Source organism: Podarcis bocagei (genome assembly GCF_964188305.1).
Source record: "Podarcis bocagei genome assembly, chromosome: 11".
Taxonomy (NCBI): Eukaryota; Metazoa; Chordata; class Lepidosauria; order Squamata; family Lacertidae; genus Podarcis; species Podarcis bocagei.
The window spans coordinates 40,722,101-40,737,811 of NC_138136.1; the positions used below are offsets into that span (position 1 = coordinate 40,722,101).

General features: G+C 39.7%; 1 protein-coding gene across 1 annotated transcript in view; it reads right to left on the reverse strand.

Annotated features, from left to right (window-relative positions):
- Window positions 1-15,711, reverse strand: part of NDUFAF2 (NADH:ubiquinone oxidoreductase complex assembly factor 2) — a 45,795-nt gene that overhangs the window by 5,533 nt on the left and 24,551 nt on the right. Inside the window, exons 2-3 of the mRNA XM_081213269.1 lie at window positions 7,411-7,500; window positions 758-798 (exon numbers count right to left, since the gene is read on the reverse strand). Of these exons, the coding sequence (XP_081069395.1) occupies window positions 758-798; window positions 7,411-7,500 (131 nt within the window). The remainder of the gene's footprint in view (window positions 1-757; window positions 799-7,410; window positions 7,501-15,711) is intronic.

Here is a 15,711-nt window from a genome sequence, read left to right on the forward strand (position 1 = left end):
ATGCTTTATGAAAGGCAAATGTATGAGTGGGGCAAATACTAGGAATAAAATCTGGACGTTCTAGAATCTAGAAATTATGTCTAAAAATTTCCTTTGCTTGAAAGTTCTATCACTACTGCTGCAGTCAGTAGCTAACTTTAAGCAGAGAGGTACAGGGGTCTGTACACTGATTCAGAACAATTCTTGACTAAAGCCACTTTCAATTATGAACACTACACTGGAGCTACAAACTCTTTGAACAATCCTCCCACATGGATTCATTGCAGCCATTTTTATAGATTCCCTCTCTTCCTAAGGTTTGTCACACTGGCCAGGAGAGCTCCATTTGAGACAACAACTACTACTTCTTCTATTTTTATTAAAGCTTTCAACAATATAATAACTATAAAAATACAAACAAAACAGGTGAAGTATAGAGCCCTCACAGGCAAGGAGAGCTCCAAGACAGAGACAGAAAGGTGAGAGAGAACAGACAGGACCTAGAGGCCTAAAAGGCAGCATTTCATGCACCCCAAACAGCACATAGTGCATTGTTGTGCATTGGTGTGATTTGAGAATGATACCATGGTGCAACACAAGTGAGACTTCAGTATAGAAGTCCAGGGAAACCCACGATCCATTCCATTTCACATGTATCACTGGCAAGCCATGTGTCCCCCATCTTGTATTTGTGCACAAAGAACTGCTTTCTGACTGAAGTCATTAGGCAAATAAAATAATCTGTAGTTTCACCTAGATGCAATGTAGTCTCTCTTACCTCAAATGTAGGTGGATCTTTTCTTTTTTTCCTAATCCAAGCTGCAAAAAAATATTAAAACAGAGGTCAAACATTTTTTTAAAAAACTGCTCATAATTGTATCAATAGTACAGATTATGTATCTGAAGGCCACTTAAATTAAGGACTTGAATGCCAGAAGGCAAATGAATTACGGAAGGACATGGAGATTGGTGCTAGATGGCTCTTGCAGTCAGAGCAGCAAAAAATAGCTGTCATCAAGAATGCTAGAAAATTAGGCATGGCATCAACACATAGCACCCACAGCACAGGACATCCCCGTTTCACAAGCACTTGAGTTTCCACTTTCTAAACCTTCACCTGACACCACTAAACACATGAAATGCACTTCCACACACACAGAAGGTTTAGGAACTGGTTCTGCAAGAACTGAAACTGAAGTTTTCAGAACGCCAAATGATTTGCCACCAAAAAGCAGCAATGCATAAAAGATCAATCCACTGAGTCATCCCTAACAATTTCCCACATTTGTCTCCCAGGCCAGCTTGTGCTTTTCTCCAATAATTCCTAAAGCAAGATTCTTGACACCTAGCCTGGCATAATGGTTAGAATATAACACTACGACGGAGGTGACCCAAGTTCAAATCCAAACTCAATCACAAAACTCACTGGTTGATCTTAAGCCAATCACTATCCTTCAGCCTAACCTACCTTACAAGGTTGCTTGTGAGGAAAACATAGAAAAGGAGAACTCTGTACACCACCATTAGCTCCTTGGAGGAAGGGTACACGTAATAACAAAACATTTTCCCCCTTATTTCTGACTTAAAACTGCAGGAACTTTAACTCTGGCCTTCTTTAAGTCCATTCAGCTCCTGGACAAGCTCTCTCATAACAAACTAGCTCTGTCATGTGTAGATCATCCTGTCAAGGGTAAGGGGAGGGGACAGGTAACTGCTAATCAGGTGAACATGTGAGGTAAGATTTTTGTCTGTTTAGACTGTCTCTTGCATTCCTAGAAAATGTCATAAGGGAAACACTGGAAGAGCGGGGGTGGCATTACATGTGCCTGTTGTATTGCCAATGAGTAAAAAGTCAGTAAGCACATATATATTGTGTTGTATCCGAGGAAGTTGTCTCATTAGCTCAAGAACTTCCACCTGCTCTACAGGATTTCTCCTCCCTGTCCTCATGTGCCCTTCCCCAGTCTTCCCTGGAAGGCTGGGGAAAACCCCAGTACAGATTTGGGGAGGAGACATGGGGGGAAATGAAAGAGATAGGAAGAGGAAGCCTCATTGCGTGGGTGGAAGTCCTTGTACTAACAGGATGACTTTGTTGAATACAACCAAGTAGGTTGTACCCAACTAAGTTTTACTCAGAATAGATCCACTGAAATTAATGGCCCCAAGTTAGTCATGTCCATGAATTTCAATGGGTTTATTCTCAGTATGATTAGCATTGGATATAACCCACTGAGGCTCCTCTGACTGACATCAGGAGTAAGGTAAAAAGTAATACAAATTCTGCTTCCAAGCACTGGCGGAGGAAGAGGAGTGCGGGAGGAGTGCACCGCCCCCGGCAGCACAATTCCGGTGGGGTGCCATCACAGCTGCCCCCCCTGGGCGCCCCGTCTCCACAGGTGGCGTGCCACACCCACAGGAAGTGTGCCACACCCCTGCAGGTGGTGTGCCACACCCACCACGCCCCCGGGATGCGCACCAGCCCCGCCCCGTCTGCTCTCCACCCCCCAGTGCTGGAGCATGAAGGTCCGCCACTGCTTCCAAGATGAGGCCCAAACTCTAATTGTGGCAAAGAAATGAGGTGGACAAATCTCCTTATTGCTGATAACCGAAAGGCGGGGGGGGGGGGATGACAAGTTGTTTCTGCCCTACATAACCTGTCTTCCCTACTCAAGGCAGAAGAGTAAATCTGCTAGAAAGCGGTAGACCTTATCCCTATCTTTTAAAGATTATTTTGGAAAGTCTGTTTCTATCCTCAGAAGAATGGAAAGGGAGTCCTTTGCCTTCTCAGAATTTGGTATACCACTGATGTAGCTGTCTTTGCTTTGCTGATCATAGTTATTACTAACGTTATAGCGACAGCAATAACTGTAATTAGTTTATGCACAGCCAAACAATGCTGATGATGCTTCTAGACCAATGTTCCTTCTCAAACACTTTCCTCCCATTGTTGCTGCCCTCCTCTAACTCCTTCTCAGTTTATTTATGTATTTCAGAAATGTAGGGACCAGAATTGGATGTAAAAGAAAATACAATTAATTAAACAAGAACCTGCTTACAGTCAAGCTGTAATTTTATTCCAACATTTATATCTATCCTTTCAATACCATACTTTCAAAATTAAAACATGTATCAATAAATTAAAATACAGTATTAAAACTACCACCAGCAACAACAAAATAAAACAGCACTAAGGAACAGTATAATAAAACCATTATCTGCACAAAGCAAAAAACAGGACCTGTGCCAGTTCAGCATAATTCCTAACCCTAGTTTATTAAGACAAGAATGAGAGTTTGGCCCACATACCTCTCCCTAACCTCAACTATCATGGCGTCTTCAAATGTGTTTGCAGTTGTTTCAGTACTGCCAACTGTGGTTTAAAATCACATTACATACCAGAACATGAAGCCATCTTGGTTAATGAGCCAAAATCAAACCACAAAATAGGTAAAAAAGGTAAAGGAACATCTGAACATTAGGTCCAGTCGTGACCGACTCTGGGGTTGCGGCGCTCATCTCGCTTTACTGGCCGAGGGAGCCGGCGTACAGCTTCCGGGTCATGTGGCCAGCATGACTAAGCCACTTCTGGCGAACCAGAGCAACGCACGGAAACGCCGTTTACCTTCTCGCCGGAGCGGTTCCTATTTATCTACTTGCACTTTGACGTGCTTTCGAACTGCTAGGTTGGCAGGAGCAGGGACTGAGCAATGGGAGCTCACCCCGTTGCGGGGATTCGAATCACTGACCTTCTGATCAGCAAGACCAAGGCTCTGTGGTTTAACCCACAGTGCCACCTCTCTCTTGTTCTTACCAATTGTCTTTCTATTAGTAAAGTGGCAATGAGGTTGAGCAATATTATCATAAAATGAGAATGAAAAAGAATCAGTAATACTAATCACAAAACCAAAGGGTTAAAGAGAGTGCTTTTTTATTGTTGATTTCTCTAATATTCTTACCTACATACTAAGCTTTGAGTCAGAACAAAATGTAGTTAATGTGATTTTACTCTTATTTTCATTTTGGGAATGGCTCCTTATGACAGGCATTTCCAATATTATTTATTTTACACAACGTATAGTCTCTACAGAGTTGAACAGAGGATGTTTACAAGAAGCTTAAATCCAGCCAATAACAATGTTTCCCTTCATATTGTCCAAAAATACAGCTTCTTCAAATCCATAAATTCTTTATCTCATCTTTATTATTGCTTAGCATCCATTCCCCCATATTTTTCCTTTACTTTCACTAAACCTCTTCTAGATGTGCAGGACAGTAAAACCTCCATTGCAGTTTAGAAAAATCATTGTTGATGTGAAGGCAGACAAAATCTTTGCAATTATTAGAATTGTTCTTTGCCCTTTCAGCTTGAAAATGCATCCAGTGCAATCAACTTCTAGAAAAACATTTACATAAACCAGAATGCTTTCATTCAGTCTCAGCCAAAATAGCTTCTATTTGGAACAGTATAAAAGGCAAAGAAAACACACACACACATACAGATGAAATCCAATTCTACAAAGTTCTCATCAAACCTTTTGTAAATCCACTGACTGCAATTCCAATTTTCTAATTACATAGTTGTAATTAATTATATAAATACGGTATGGTACTATCCACAGTCTGTGCTTGTGATAACGCTACATTTGTCTGAAAGGAATTTAGCAAGATAAACTGGACATTTCATACCTTGAGACCTTGGCATTCTTTCATCAGCGCTCATTTGCATTCTCATTAGTATGCATGAGATTTTCATTGAACTTTAAGGCTTCTACTGGCATATAACGCATTGTAATGAGCGTAAAAGTGAGCATGCAAATTAAAACTCCCATTAATCACTAAATGGTACCCATTAAAAAGAGAGAGAGAGTGAAGGACTAGAATAGACAGGCTGTAAAATGCAGCATGAGGCACACAAACTCCTAAATCTCGACACAGAAAATGACAGATACCTTTTCATGAGGACCAGTGACATGTATGAAGAAGGTAAGTTACTAGATACAGTAAGTGACAATTTAGAATAAAAATGATAAAAAGGTTATTGACAGCCTGCATCCACAAGATAATGCCTTTGGCAAAAGGCACATTGCTTCCTTTCTTGAAAGGGAACCCTGACAACAGCAAGGAAAGGTGTTACTTACACATGTTATCCATGCTAATCGGGGATTCATTCATGTATTTCCTCAAACCATGGTTGTCATATTGTTGGTTTGGACATGGGACACTCATGTTCAAACGCTTGGTCTGCCATGTAGCTTATGTGTTGTGTTCATGGAGAAAATCATACACACTTAGCCTAATTGTACTTCTCAGGATTGTTGGGAGTATGGGGGATGTGTGCTATATACATCCCAGACTCTTAGAACAGAGGGAGAAACCCCCACAAAAAACTGTCCACTTAAACAAATGACATGCTGACTTCAACTCCTGGACATCCCAAAAGTCTAAAAACCGTGTCTTCAGAACAAGCTTCAATCCTTGAGGAATTCCACAGTTGAAGGACATTCACCAAGAATATTCTTCTGTGTACCAGTGGCATAGATATATTATTGTCAAAATGCATTCCTGGTTCCTATGAACAATCACAATGAAAGTGAAGGAAAGGGAAATTGGATCAAATGGTACGGTGTTTCAAGGTTTGCTGGTCAAAACAAGCCTGAAGAAAACAACTATAGAAAACCGAGGGAGAGGGGCGTACTGGAAGCTCATTCGGTTAAAGAAGTGAGCCATACATTTACAGTGGTACCTCAGGTTAAGAACTTACTTCATTCCGGAGGTCCGTTCTTAACCTGAAACTGTTCTTAACCTGAAGCACCACTTTAGCTAATAGGGCCTCCTCCTGCTGCTGCGCCACCGGAGCACAATTTCTGTTCTTATCCTGAAGCAAAGTTCTTAACCCGAGGTACTATTTCTGGGTTAGCAGAGTCTGTAACCTGAAGCGTCTGTAACCTGAGGTACCACTGTAGTTATAATCCCATAAACTATCTGCAAGGGCACCCCACCCATCACCTCCTTCCAAATCTGTGCAATCTTGTTCATGTTTTACAGAACTGGAAAAATATGAAATCCCACAGGGGAGGCCTTAATGATGAGCAACAATTTTCACTATCTAGTATTGTTATAAGCACTGAGTTAATGTAGAGGAAATGCTCTGAACATTAATAAAAAAAAAGTTATATCAATCCCAGTACAGTATTATTAAAACCTACTTCTTTCTCCTATTACAGAAACAGCCTCAGATAAAAAAGAGGGAGAATACAATTCTCATTTCCTCCCACCATTTCCAAACAGAAGATTTCAGCAGTTAACATGTTAACTGGAAAAATCCAGTTAATGTTGTTCTTTGCATTTAAGCACCTACATTTTTCTCTGCTCTGTCATAAACAAGAATACACTGCACACCTCCTCTGCCCAAATAATGGATGGGGAAACAAAGCAGTCTGAACATTTTCTTCCCATTCCCTGAAAGGAACTGTGCTTAAAGAGAGAAAGAGACCATTGCCTATTCATAACACTTTTTATTTCCCTTCTCTTCACAAATCCTTCCAATTCAATGCCACTATAATCACAAAGGGAAAAAAATGTTATGGTAATTATAAGCATGAGCAAGTGTTGTGTTAAAAATGCAAATGCTGCTAATAAAAGTATGCCTTGCCACACATGGTTTATTTTCTGTGCTGGAAAGCCAAATAAACTGCCCAGATTTGCAAATGTATCCTACGCTTCAGAAAGCCATAGAAAAAAGGCATTTTGCACTTGTGTCTTCTTTTCTTATCCATGGTCACTTAAAACAAGGCCATTTTCTCAATCCCTAATTATAAAGTTGTGCATTGTTTTTATCCTACTTGATGTTAAATCATATGATGCATTTTAAACATATGTACTTTTTACTTTCCCTACTTAAGAGCCATACTTTCGGAGTTCAAAGAGAGGAAAAATAGGTGGCATCCCACCTGCATAATGTACAGTACTTCCACTTCCACAAGCAGAATGTTTGTTTGCTTCTCCTCCTCTCTGCAGCTCTTCATGTGCTCCCAAAATCTGCTCTGGAGGCTTGGGGGAGCCTCTGGGACAGATGAGTGGCAGCAGGGAAGGGAGGTAGTGAAATTCCATTGCATCTGCTGGTGCAACACTGGATCTCGCCCATTGTGTTTGAGGTTAGACAGAAAATTCAGAGATGGTACGTCAAGATATACCAGTCTGCTGCAATAGCCTTTTCAGTGGTTCCTCCACCTGCCACAATGGACTAAGGGAAAAGTAATAACTGGACAAGCCAGAATGATGGGTGCCAAGTGGAAACAAAATCTGACCATCTTAAGAAATCTTAAGGCAAGGGCTAGGCTTAGACGCTCTGTTGTGTCCTTTCAATTCAGCCTGGGAGAATTACAAGTCACTTTATCATACGTTACTTTAGCTGTCTCAAAAATGTATTACCTTCCCATTCCGTGGGTATGTCCCCCGCTTCATACTGATGTTCTTTTATACCAAAAGCTTCTACAAATCTTCTCTCTTTAATGAGCTGACCTATTTCAAAGAGAAAAAAGGCTGATTAAGAACATTACATAAAACATTCACATGCACAGGTGAACATTTTATATTCTTCAATGCTATTACTTATGTAGATATTTTGACTGAGAAAATTATATACTCTTTTTTCTCATCACTAGGTGTTGTTTAAATCTGGGTCTGTCTGCCTTCCCATCTCTTGCTTCATGGTTTAACCCATCTGCAGTACACACACACACACACACACAGAGAGAGAGAGAGAGAGAGAGAGAGAGAGAGAGAGACCATTTTCTCTCAAGCTAGCTGTAATAATGGAAGTAAACTAAACTAAGCTGGGGAAAAGTTGTGTGTAAGAGAGAAGCAACAGCAAGATTAGGAGTGGGTGTAGGTAGGGTTCAGCACCTTTGCCGCAACTAAATAATATCCTGCACTGTTGTTGAGTGTGTAAACCCGGATCTGCCCAATCAAAGAGATGAAGTCGCTTCTACTTTGCATCAGAAGAAATGGAGCTACATTTTAGACTTCACAAGTAGACTAACTAAAAACAGTACAGGAAGATTTCAACTCAGAGCAGGGTTTTAAAAGCCCTTTAGATTTCAATTCCATGCAAGTTTATATTTGCTATTGTACTGAATGGGACTTAACCAGGTAAGTGTGCATAGGATTGCAGCCTTAGAGTGACCCATTAACATCTCACTTCTTTTTACACTTAAAAGAAAAGGGAAAGGAGGGTGTTATTTCTCTGTTTTATACAGTACTTGATAATTTCTTCCACTCTACATATTTTCAGTAATTGTAAATGAACTGCACTATTAAAATAATTAAAGCAGTGTATCATTCTAGTATTGGATTTAAAGGGAAACAATTGTACAGCCTTTTAGTAGGAAGTCACATATATTAAATGTTTTGGAAGCAAATTAGAAGAGATTGATAGACTTTGGAAGAGCATGAGACACTTGATCTCAGGGTCATGGGTTTGAGCCCCACATTGGGCAAAAGATTCCTGCATTGCAGGGGGTTGGACTAGATTACTAAATTCTATTATTCTATGAATCTCACCCCACTTCTATAGCCCTACCCTCAAGAGCTACAATTTTAGCAAAACATATGAAAGGATGTGTGATCTGTTTGGTCCATTGTCAACGTATGGCACCACTGCTAGACGGTATCTTGCCTTAAGGAATATTTTGGGTAGAAGCAGCCAAATTCTGCTTCCCACTGAGTGTTTTATTTATCTGGTCAACAGTGTAAAGCAGTAAGTAATTCTATTTTATGAAGTTATGTATTATTTATAAATGTCTAAGAGAAAGTTGCTTTGTAAAGAGTGTCATGCTGTTTGAACATTATCTGCTGTACAAATGAACTAAGGAAAATGCAAGACCGTATTAACTCCTCCTAAAGTTATGACAATTATTATTATTATTTATTTACTGAATTTATATACCGCTCTATACCCAGAGGTCTCAGGGCGGTTTACAGAAAAGATCAACATAAAAACCACAATATATAAAATCAAAATAAAAACAACAACCCAATAACACACACCCCTCCAAAAAAAGAGCTACATTTTAAAAGGGCATAGGATGTCAATCGAAAGCCTGGTTAAAAAGCAATGTTTTTGCCTGGCACCTAAAGGCGTATAATGAAGGCGCCAGGCGAACTTCCCTGGGGAGAGCATTCCACAGACAGAGAGCCACTGCAGAGATGGCCTGTTCTCATGTTGCCACCTTCCAAACCTCTTGAGGAGTAGGCACACAATGAAGGGCCTCAGTAAATGATCTCAGGGTCTGGAGGTTCATATGGGAAGAGGCAGTCCTTGAGGCATTGTGGTCCTGAGCTGTTTAAGGCTTTATAGGTCAAAACCAGCACTTTGAATTGGTAGCCAGAGCAGTTGGACCAGGATTGGTATATGTTCAAACTATCTTGCTCTGGTGAGCAACCTGACCATTGAATTCTGCACTAGCTGGTTTCCAAACCGTCTTCAGAAGCAGCCCTACATATAACACATTGCAGGAATCTAACCTTGATGTTACCAGAACATAGACAACAGTATTTAGGCTATCCTTGTCCAGTTAGGGGAGTAACTGGGCCACCAGCCAAAGCTGATGGAAGGCACTCTGGGCCACTGAGGCCTCCTGAGCCTCGAGTGACAGCAAAGGATCCAGGAGTACCCCCAGGCTATGAACCTGCTCCTTCAGAGGAAGTGTAACCCCATCTAGAGCAGGTGACCTCCCACCCATCTGGTCTAGGGAACCACCCACTAACAGTGCCTCAGTCTTGTCTGGATTGAGCTTCAGTTTGTTGGCTCTCATCCAGTCCATTACTGAGGCAAGGCAAATGTTTCCACATGCATAATGACTTAGTTGAACTGTCTTTTCAGATTATGAGCCTGAGGGGAAGGAGAAAGTCCTAGTAGTGACTTTTGTAAGCTGCTCTGAGAGTCCTTTGAGCTCAAAAGCAGGGTGCAAATTCTGTATATAAATAGACTTCCTAATTTCAGAGGATGGGGTGGCTATGAGAGCTGCATGTTTCCCAGCACTTGCTCCAGATACAACTTGTCACTGACTGGAACGGGGGGAAAGGAAGATTATTTCCTTTCAAATAGCAGCAGCAACAGGAAGAAAGGGACTGGGTCCCACAAATCTACTAGCTGCCCCTGCTGGGAAGTTCAGGGGAGGACCATAGCACACTCATACTGCAAGTATAAAGATTACTCAAGCAGCTTGTAGAGACTGAGTGTATCTACTCATATTGCCACAGGTCACCAGTGTGTCCTGTACAGATACCTGAGCAACTTAAGAAGAGCTCTTTTCCTATCTTGGATGCTTCCCATCACATAGACACACTTTTTATTCAGCCATTACACACCCTGCGGTACCTTAGATACTAACCAATTCCTTATGACATAAACTTTCCTAGTGTCCACTTCATACACTGGATGAAGCTGACTTTAAGCCACAAATGCTTATGCCATAATAGGTGTGTTGGTCTTTAAAGTATCATAAGACTCCTTGGAGTTTTTGTTTTTGATTGTGTAGCACCACACTAACATGACTATTCTGAAATTGTTGTCACGTGAACCACTGTTGTCACAAGGCCAGTAAATTATTTTCATTTCCAAAATAAACACGTGAGACATGCTACAGAAGACTAAGAAATGCAATTAAAACTCAAACAAAACAGACACATAGGAAAGGTCCTACTATATACCAATTAACGAGATACATAATTAACTCTAATCATTCAAATAGCTGAAAATACATGCTCTTCAACTCATTTCTTATTGAAATATTTATCTCCAAAATCAAACAGAGCTGAATATTATCCTTAGATTAAACTCCTACAGTTAAACTAAGTCTGGCAGTAGGATTTTTTTTTAGTTTTCAAGATTAAGGCATTTTGGGATAGAAACCACCAAATTTGTTACTAATTTCAAAGCAGTTATTTCATTTATTCCTGGCATAAATGCTTTGAAGAAGAATGGAGGCACTGATCTAACCAAGGCCAATTAGCAAAGTTCATGGAATAAAACAGGATTTGAATTCAGATCTCTGCACATACTCAGTCCATGTCACCACAATGACAGTGTTAAACAAATTCCTTTCAGGACCATTATCACAGACATTCAGTATTACTGAAAAATCAAGCACCAAAAATGCCAGCTGTCCATAGCAATCTTCCACCTCACCATTCTCTTCACCACTCTCTTCCTCTCGTGTGAATTTTCCTCAACCCCTCCCCACAAAATGTAACTACAGTTAATGTTGACAACTGTTGCCTCTTCACACAGATTTGTTAACTAGATGGTTAACAAATCCTGATCAAGGAACTCTAAATGCTGGTTTAGCCTCAACCATTGTAAGGACTATTCTTGGCATACAGGGAATCTAAAAGGGAAACAATACATATGTGGCACATTTTTGAAGGAATGCTATGTGCAATTTATCCAACTGATTATTTCCTGTAATTTTATGTGTTTGAAATGCCACTGCAAAATGCAGTATGTTCATTAGAGCCAGTGTGGTATAGTGGTTAGAGTGTTGGACTAAGGACTTGGGAGACCAGGGTTCAAATTGCTACAGCCAGGAAGCTCACTGGACGACCTTAGGCCAGCCACTCATTCTCAGCCTAACCTATCTCACAGGATTGTTAAAATAAAATGGGAAGGAGAAAACAATGTACACCACCTTGCAGTCCTTGGAGGAAAGGTGAGCTATAAACGTAAAAGTAAATAAAAATAAAATAAACAAATGTAAATAAATATTCTTTCAAATTTAAAAGAATGAATGAAAGAAAGTTATATTCCACCTACTTATTTCTATTTTATAACTATTTTATTTGAAGAAGAGATTTACAGGACAATCCTAACTGCAACAGGGAACATTGGGGCCAATGGTGCATTCAAAGCTCTGCTGGATCCTGCTGGTGGGGAAGCTATCCAGCCAGAGCAGTAGAAAATGACATTTCAGGCTTAAGGTGCTCATGTTGCTTTATTTAAGAGACTGAAGTATACCTGTATGTTGACCTCCCTTCTTTTACAGGCAGAATAATTAGTTCTGTAGTTTTCTCATTTTTAGCAACACTCTTTGTAGTTAAAATGTGAGGATTTAATACTGAGGAATGCTGGAAAATACTCCAGAGAGATCAGACTTAAAACCCACCTGGGAATTGCTCTTCTTTGAAACTCATTTCAGCTCTCATCCATAATGAAAACTGTCCTCTGCTCAACATACCATTGCAAACCATATGAATTGTTGCATAACGGTACAACTGAACATAATCATTCTTAATTTAGAGCAAGTAATTTTTATAAATAATTATATCATGCTTCTGCCAGCCAGTCCATTTTTCAAAGATTGTCAATTTACTTCCACTGCCAGTGTTTGCTCCAATTTGCAGGTATTTAAAGATTAATAAGATTTTTGTGTTTGCAGTCTGTTTAGTCCTTGGATATATTCTAACCCTTCTAAAAAGAATGCTGAGAAACAGATATGAGCATGTGAAATCATCTTAGAAATGCTAGGGCTTCAAGAACCTGTGCATGTATGATGTACAGTGGTCCCTTGGTAGCCAACCAAATTTTTCTGCTCACCACAAATTCTGCCTCAAGACTAAAGTAATGCATGTTAGGCACAGCTGTCCATGTAATCCGATTAGAAACCATAGCTTCTGTATGAAACACACTTTTGTTGTTGTTTAGTCATTTAGTCATTATATCAGTGCTCCTAGAGAGATCTGCATTGGCTTCTTATAGCTCACCAAGCACAACTGAGGGCCAAAACATGCATGACACAAGAAAATGGTGATTTAACCCATACAAAGCTTAAAAGCATGGGCACATGAGAAATTGCTCTCTTCATTATCCAATTCATGTTTTCCAAAGACCCATTGGGCACTCTTTTCTTATAATTCGCACAGAAGAACAAATCAGATCACACATCTTATTCAAGATGGTTGCCCTTGAAAACTAGAAAGACCAGCCTCAACATCTTCCTGAACCTTTGTAACCTCTTCTTAGTTAGGTTTGGAGGACAGATGGTCTGGTATTCCTGGGGGTCAATCTGGGCCCCTCACTTAGTGCAGTTAGGGCACCCCCATCTGAAACCCTCCCACAACCTATAGTGCAGTCTCTTCTCTGTTCCTTACATCCATATTCAATACCAGGGGCTGTGTCCATGATTGTTTCAGTTACCAACTCTGCCCATCCCCTTCCTTTCTACCTCACCAAAGACACCTCCTAAAACTCACCAAAACTACCTCATCACCTTATTCCTCGCCAAAGCCACCTCTCACCTACTAGAACTCATCAAAACCATACTTCATCCCTCCCAGTAGACTTGGTCAAACCTCCACAGTTTGCCAGGGCCACCCACTTGCCTGGGTCAGTCGCTTCCTTGCTGGCCTGACTTGTCCATCCAGGATGTTTGTCTACCACTAATCCCAATTCCTCCCTCCCCACCCTTTGACACTGCTGCAACAGCCCAGCAGCTCTGAGAGCTCAGTTTGCTGTCACATTTTGTTTGTTGTTATATTTCTAATTCAGAGCTTTCCAAACGTTTCATGTTGGTGATACACGTTTTAGACATTTATCATTTTTACTAGCAAACCAGAGGTTAAACTAATCCCTTTCCAGCCCTGGGAGGAGTGCAAGGAGTATTTGTGTGACACACCTACACACTGCAGCCAACACACTGATGTGTCACGACACACAGTTTGGAAAGCTCTGTTCTAATTAAACACTTTCAAACTATACACACACATTCACACACAGAGAGATAGGGAGGGAGAGATATCCCTTGGAATCTGCCTCCCTCCCCTAAAAGGCAGCTCACTCTTCAGCATCATAGCCACTATATCATATACACTGGTATGAATGAAATATAGATGTGGGGATGCAATATTCCCAGTAGTGTGGAAAGTGAATTGCAATTTTGTTTGTAGATAACAGTGAAACAGCAATTATGTTAGTGCTATGAGCTACTTGTCTGTAAGCAGGCTTACCTGCCTCATGTCTTCAGGATAGGGTGGGGCAAATTCAAACGATCAGTTTAAAGTCCTGAGAGTATAGCTTGATGAGAATGTCCAAATTATGCATGAATATACATGTAAATCCCTTAGCAATTAAATGAAATGGCTATAGTCCTGAAATGTTTAACTTTCCAATAGTCTTGAGACACGCAATTTTTTTGGAAACTTGGATATTAAGGGAGTTCTATTCTCTCAAGGATAATAACGACAATATTATAGCCATAAAACCCAACACCTAATAAAACATTTAACTTTTTCCCTTTCTCTCTATGGAAACATAGGATTAAAATTTCACATTTAACATTTTAAAACAAGAATAAATCTGTACAATTATTTTTAATTCACTAATTGTTTTATGAGTATTTGAATGTCAGAGCAGTCTCTTCTTGGTTTATGGCTTTTAGACATACATTGTTTTTGCTCTGCAGAAAAACCAATTTCAGAGCTGAGAGGAAGACGACCACAGTGGGGGGTGGGTGTCCTATAACCTAATGAAGATGACCTACTTTTATGTGAGCATAACATTCATCTTCTAGAATGGGAGGTTATTACAAAATAAGATTACCTGTATGATAAATCCTCTATAATTACCTGCAAGTGCCTTATTTTTCAGTGTTGGAACATTTCTGATTTGTGGATGCATTTCGCACACTCTGCAGATGACTAAACATATATTTAGATATCAACTCTAGACATTTTTAGTTCAAATCAATTAGAGAGGGGGGAGTAGAATCATTCCCTTCTGGCTGCCTATATTTTTCGTTTAATCCTGGTCAGTGTAAGACCTTATTACAAGTAATTTGTCATTATAAGTCTGAAGAAAAATGCTAGCCTCACAATTTTTGTCATTTCCCCCCCACACTTCCCTTCAGGCTGCAACTGTTGATGGGCTTTATGGAAATATAAATTCAATCAGCAGCTGCAAATTTCATGAGACGTCCATCTTCATGCTGAATTTGTAACTGAGTGTCAAAACAATCTGTGGATTCCTCCCTGATGAAACGCGCATTGAATTGTAAATTTCTGCAATTTTCTCATGTTTGAATTTAAGGGGCACTAAAACAGAACTAGCTCACATAAAGCATATATCAGCTTAGGACAGGTACAATTTTTTTTGCATAGTATTCAAAGAGTTAATTTTTTTATAAAAAAAAGCTATGAACAATATCTGGTTCTTTAAAAAGCAATACAAAATTAAACTACATTGCAAATTTTATTCCATTCAGAAATATAGGAGAATAAAAAAGATGTTCAGTGGGCTTTTTTATGCTTGTCAGATAAGCTACATGTTTTATCTATTGTTGTCACTGTTCATTTTCCAGAATCTTGCAATGATTAAAATCCAGAAATTAGCTTGGCAAAGTTTAAAAAGATTCAATGGTGTCAAAACAGTCAAACAGTTGAGTAGGAAAAGTTTAGTTTTGAAAGGGTGCTGCCTCCTCCTCTTTGATATAAATCTTATTTTTAATTAAGTGTTGATGGAAGAGAAAATACAAAAATATAAAAATTAATTTAAATTGCTAAAAAGAGAGGGAGAGAGGGCCGCTAGCTCATAGTTCTAACTGCTCATTGTTCTCCTGGGCGGCTCTAAAAGATGGCAATTTTCTATTCAAGCTGCTATTTCTTACAATAGCTTAAAGAAAATGTATAAGAGACAGAGCATATTATGTCAAGTGAAATATTTTATTTTAGAATGGATTG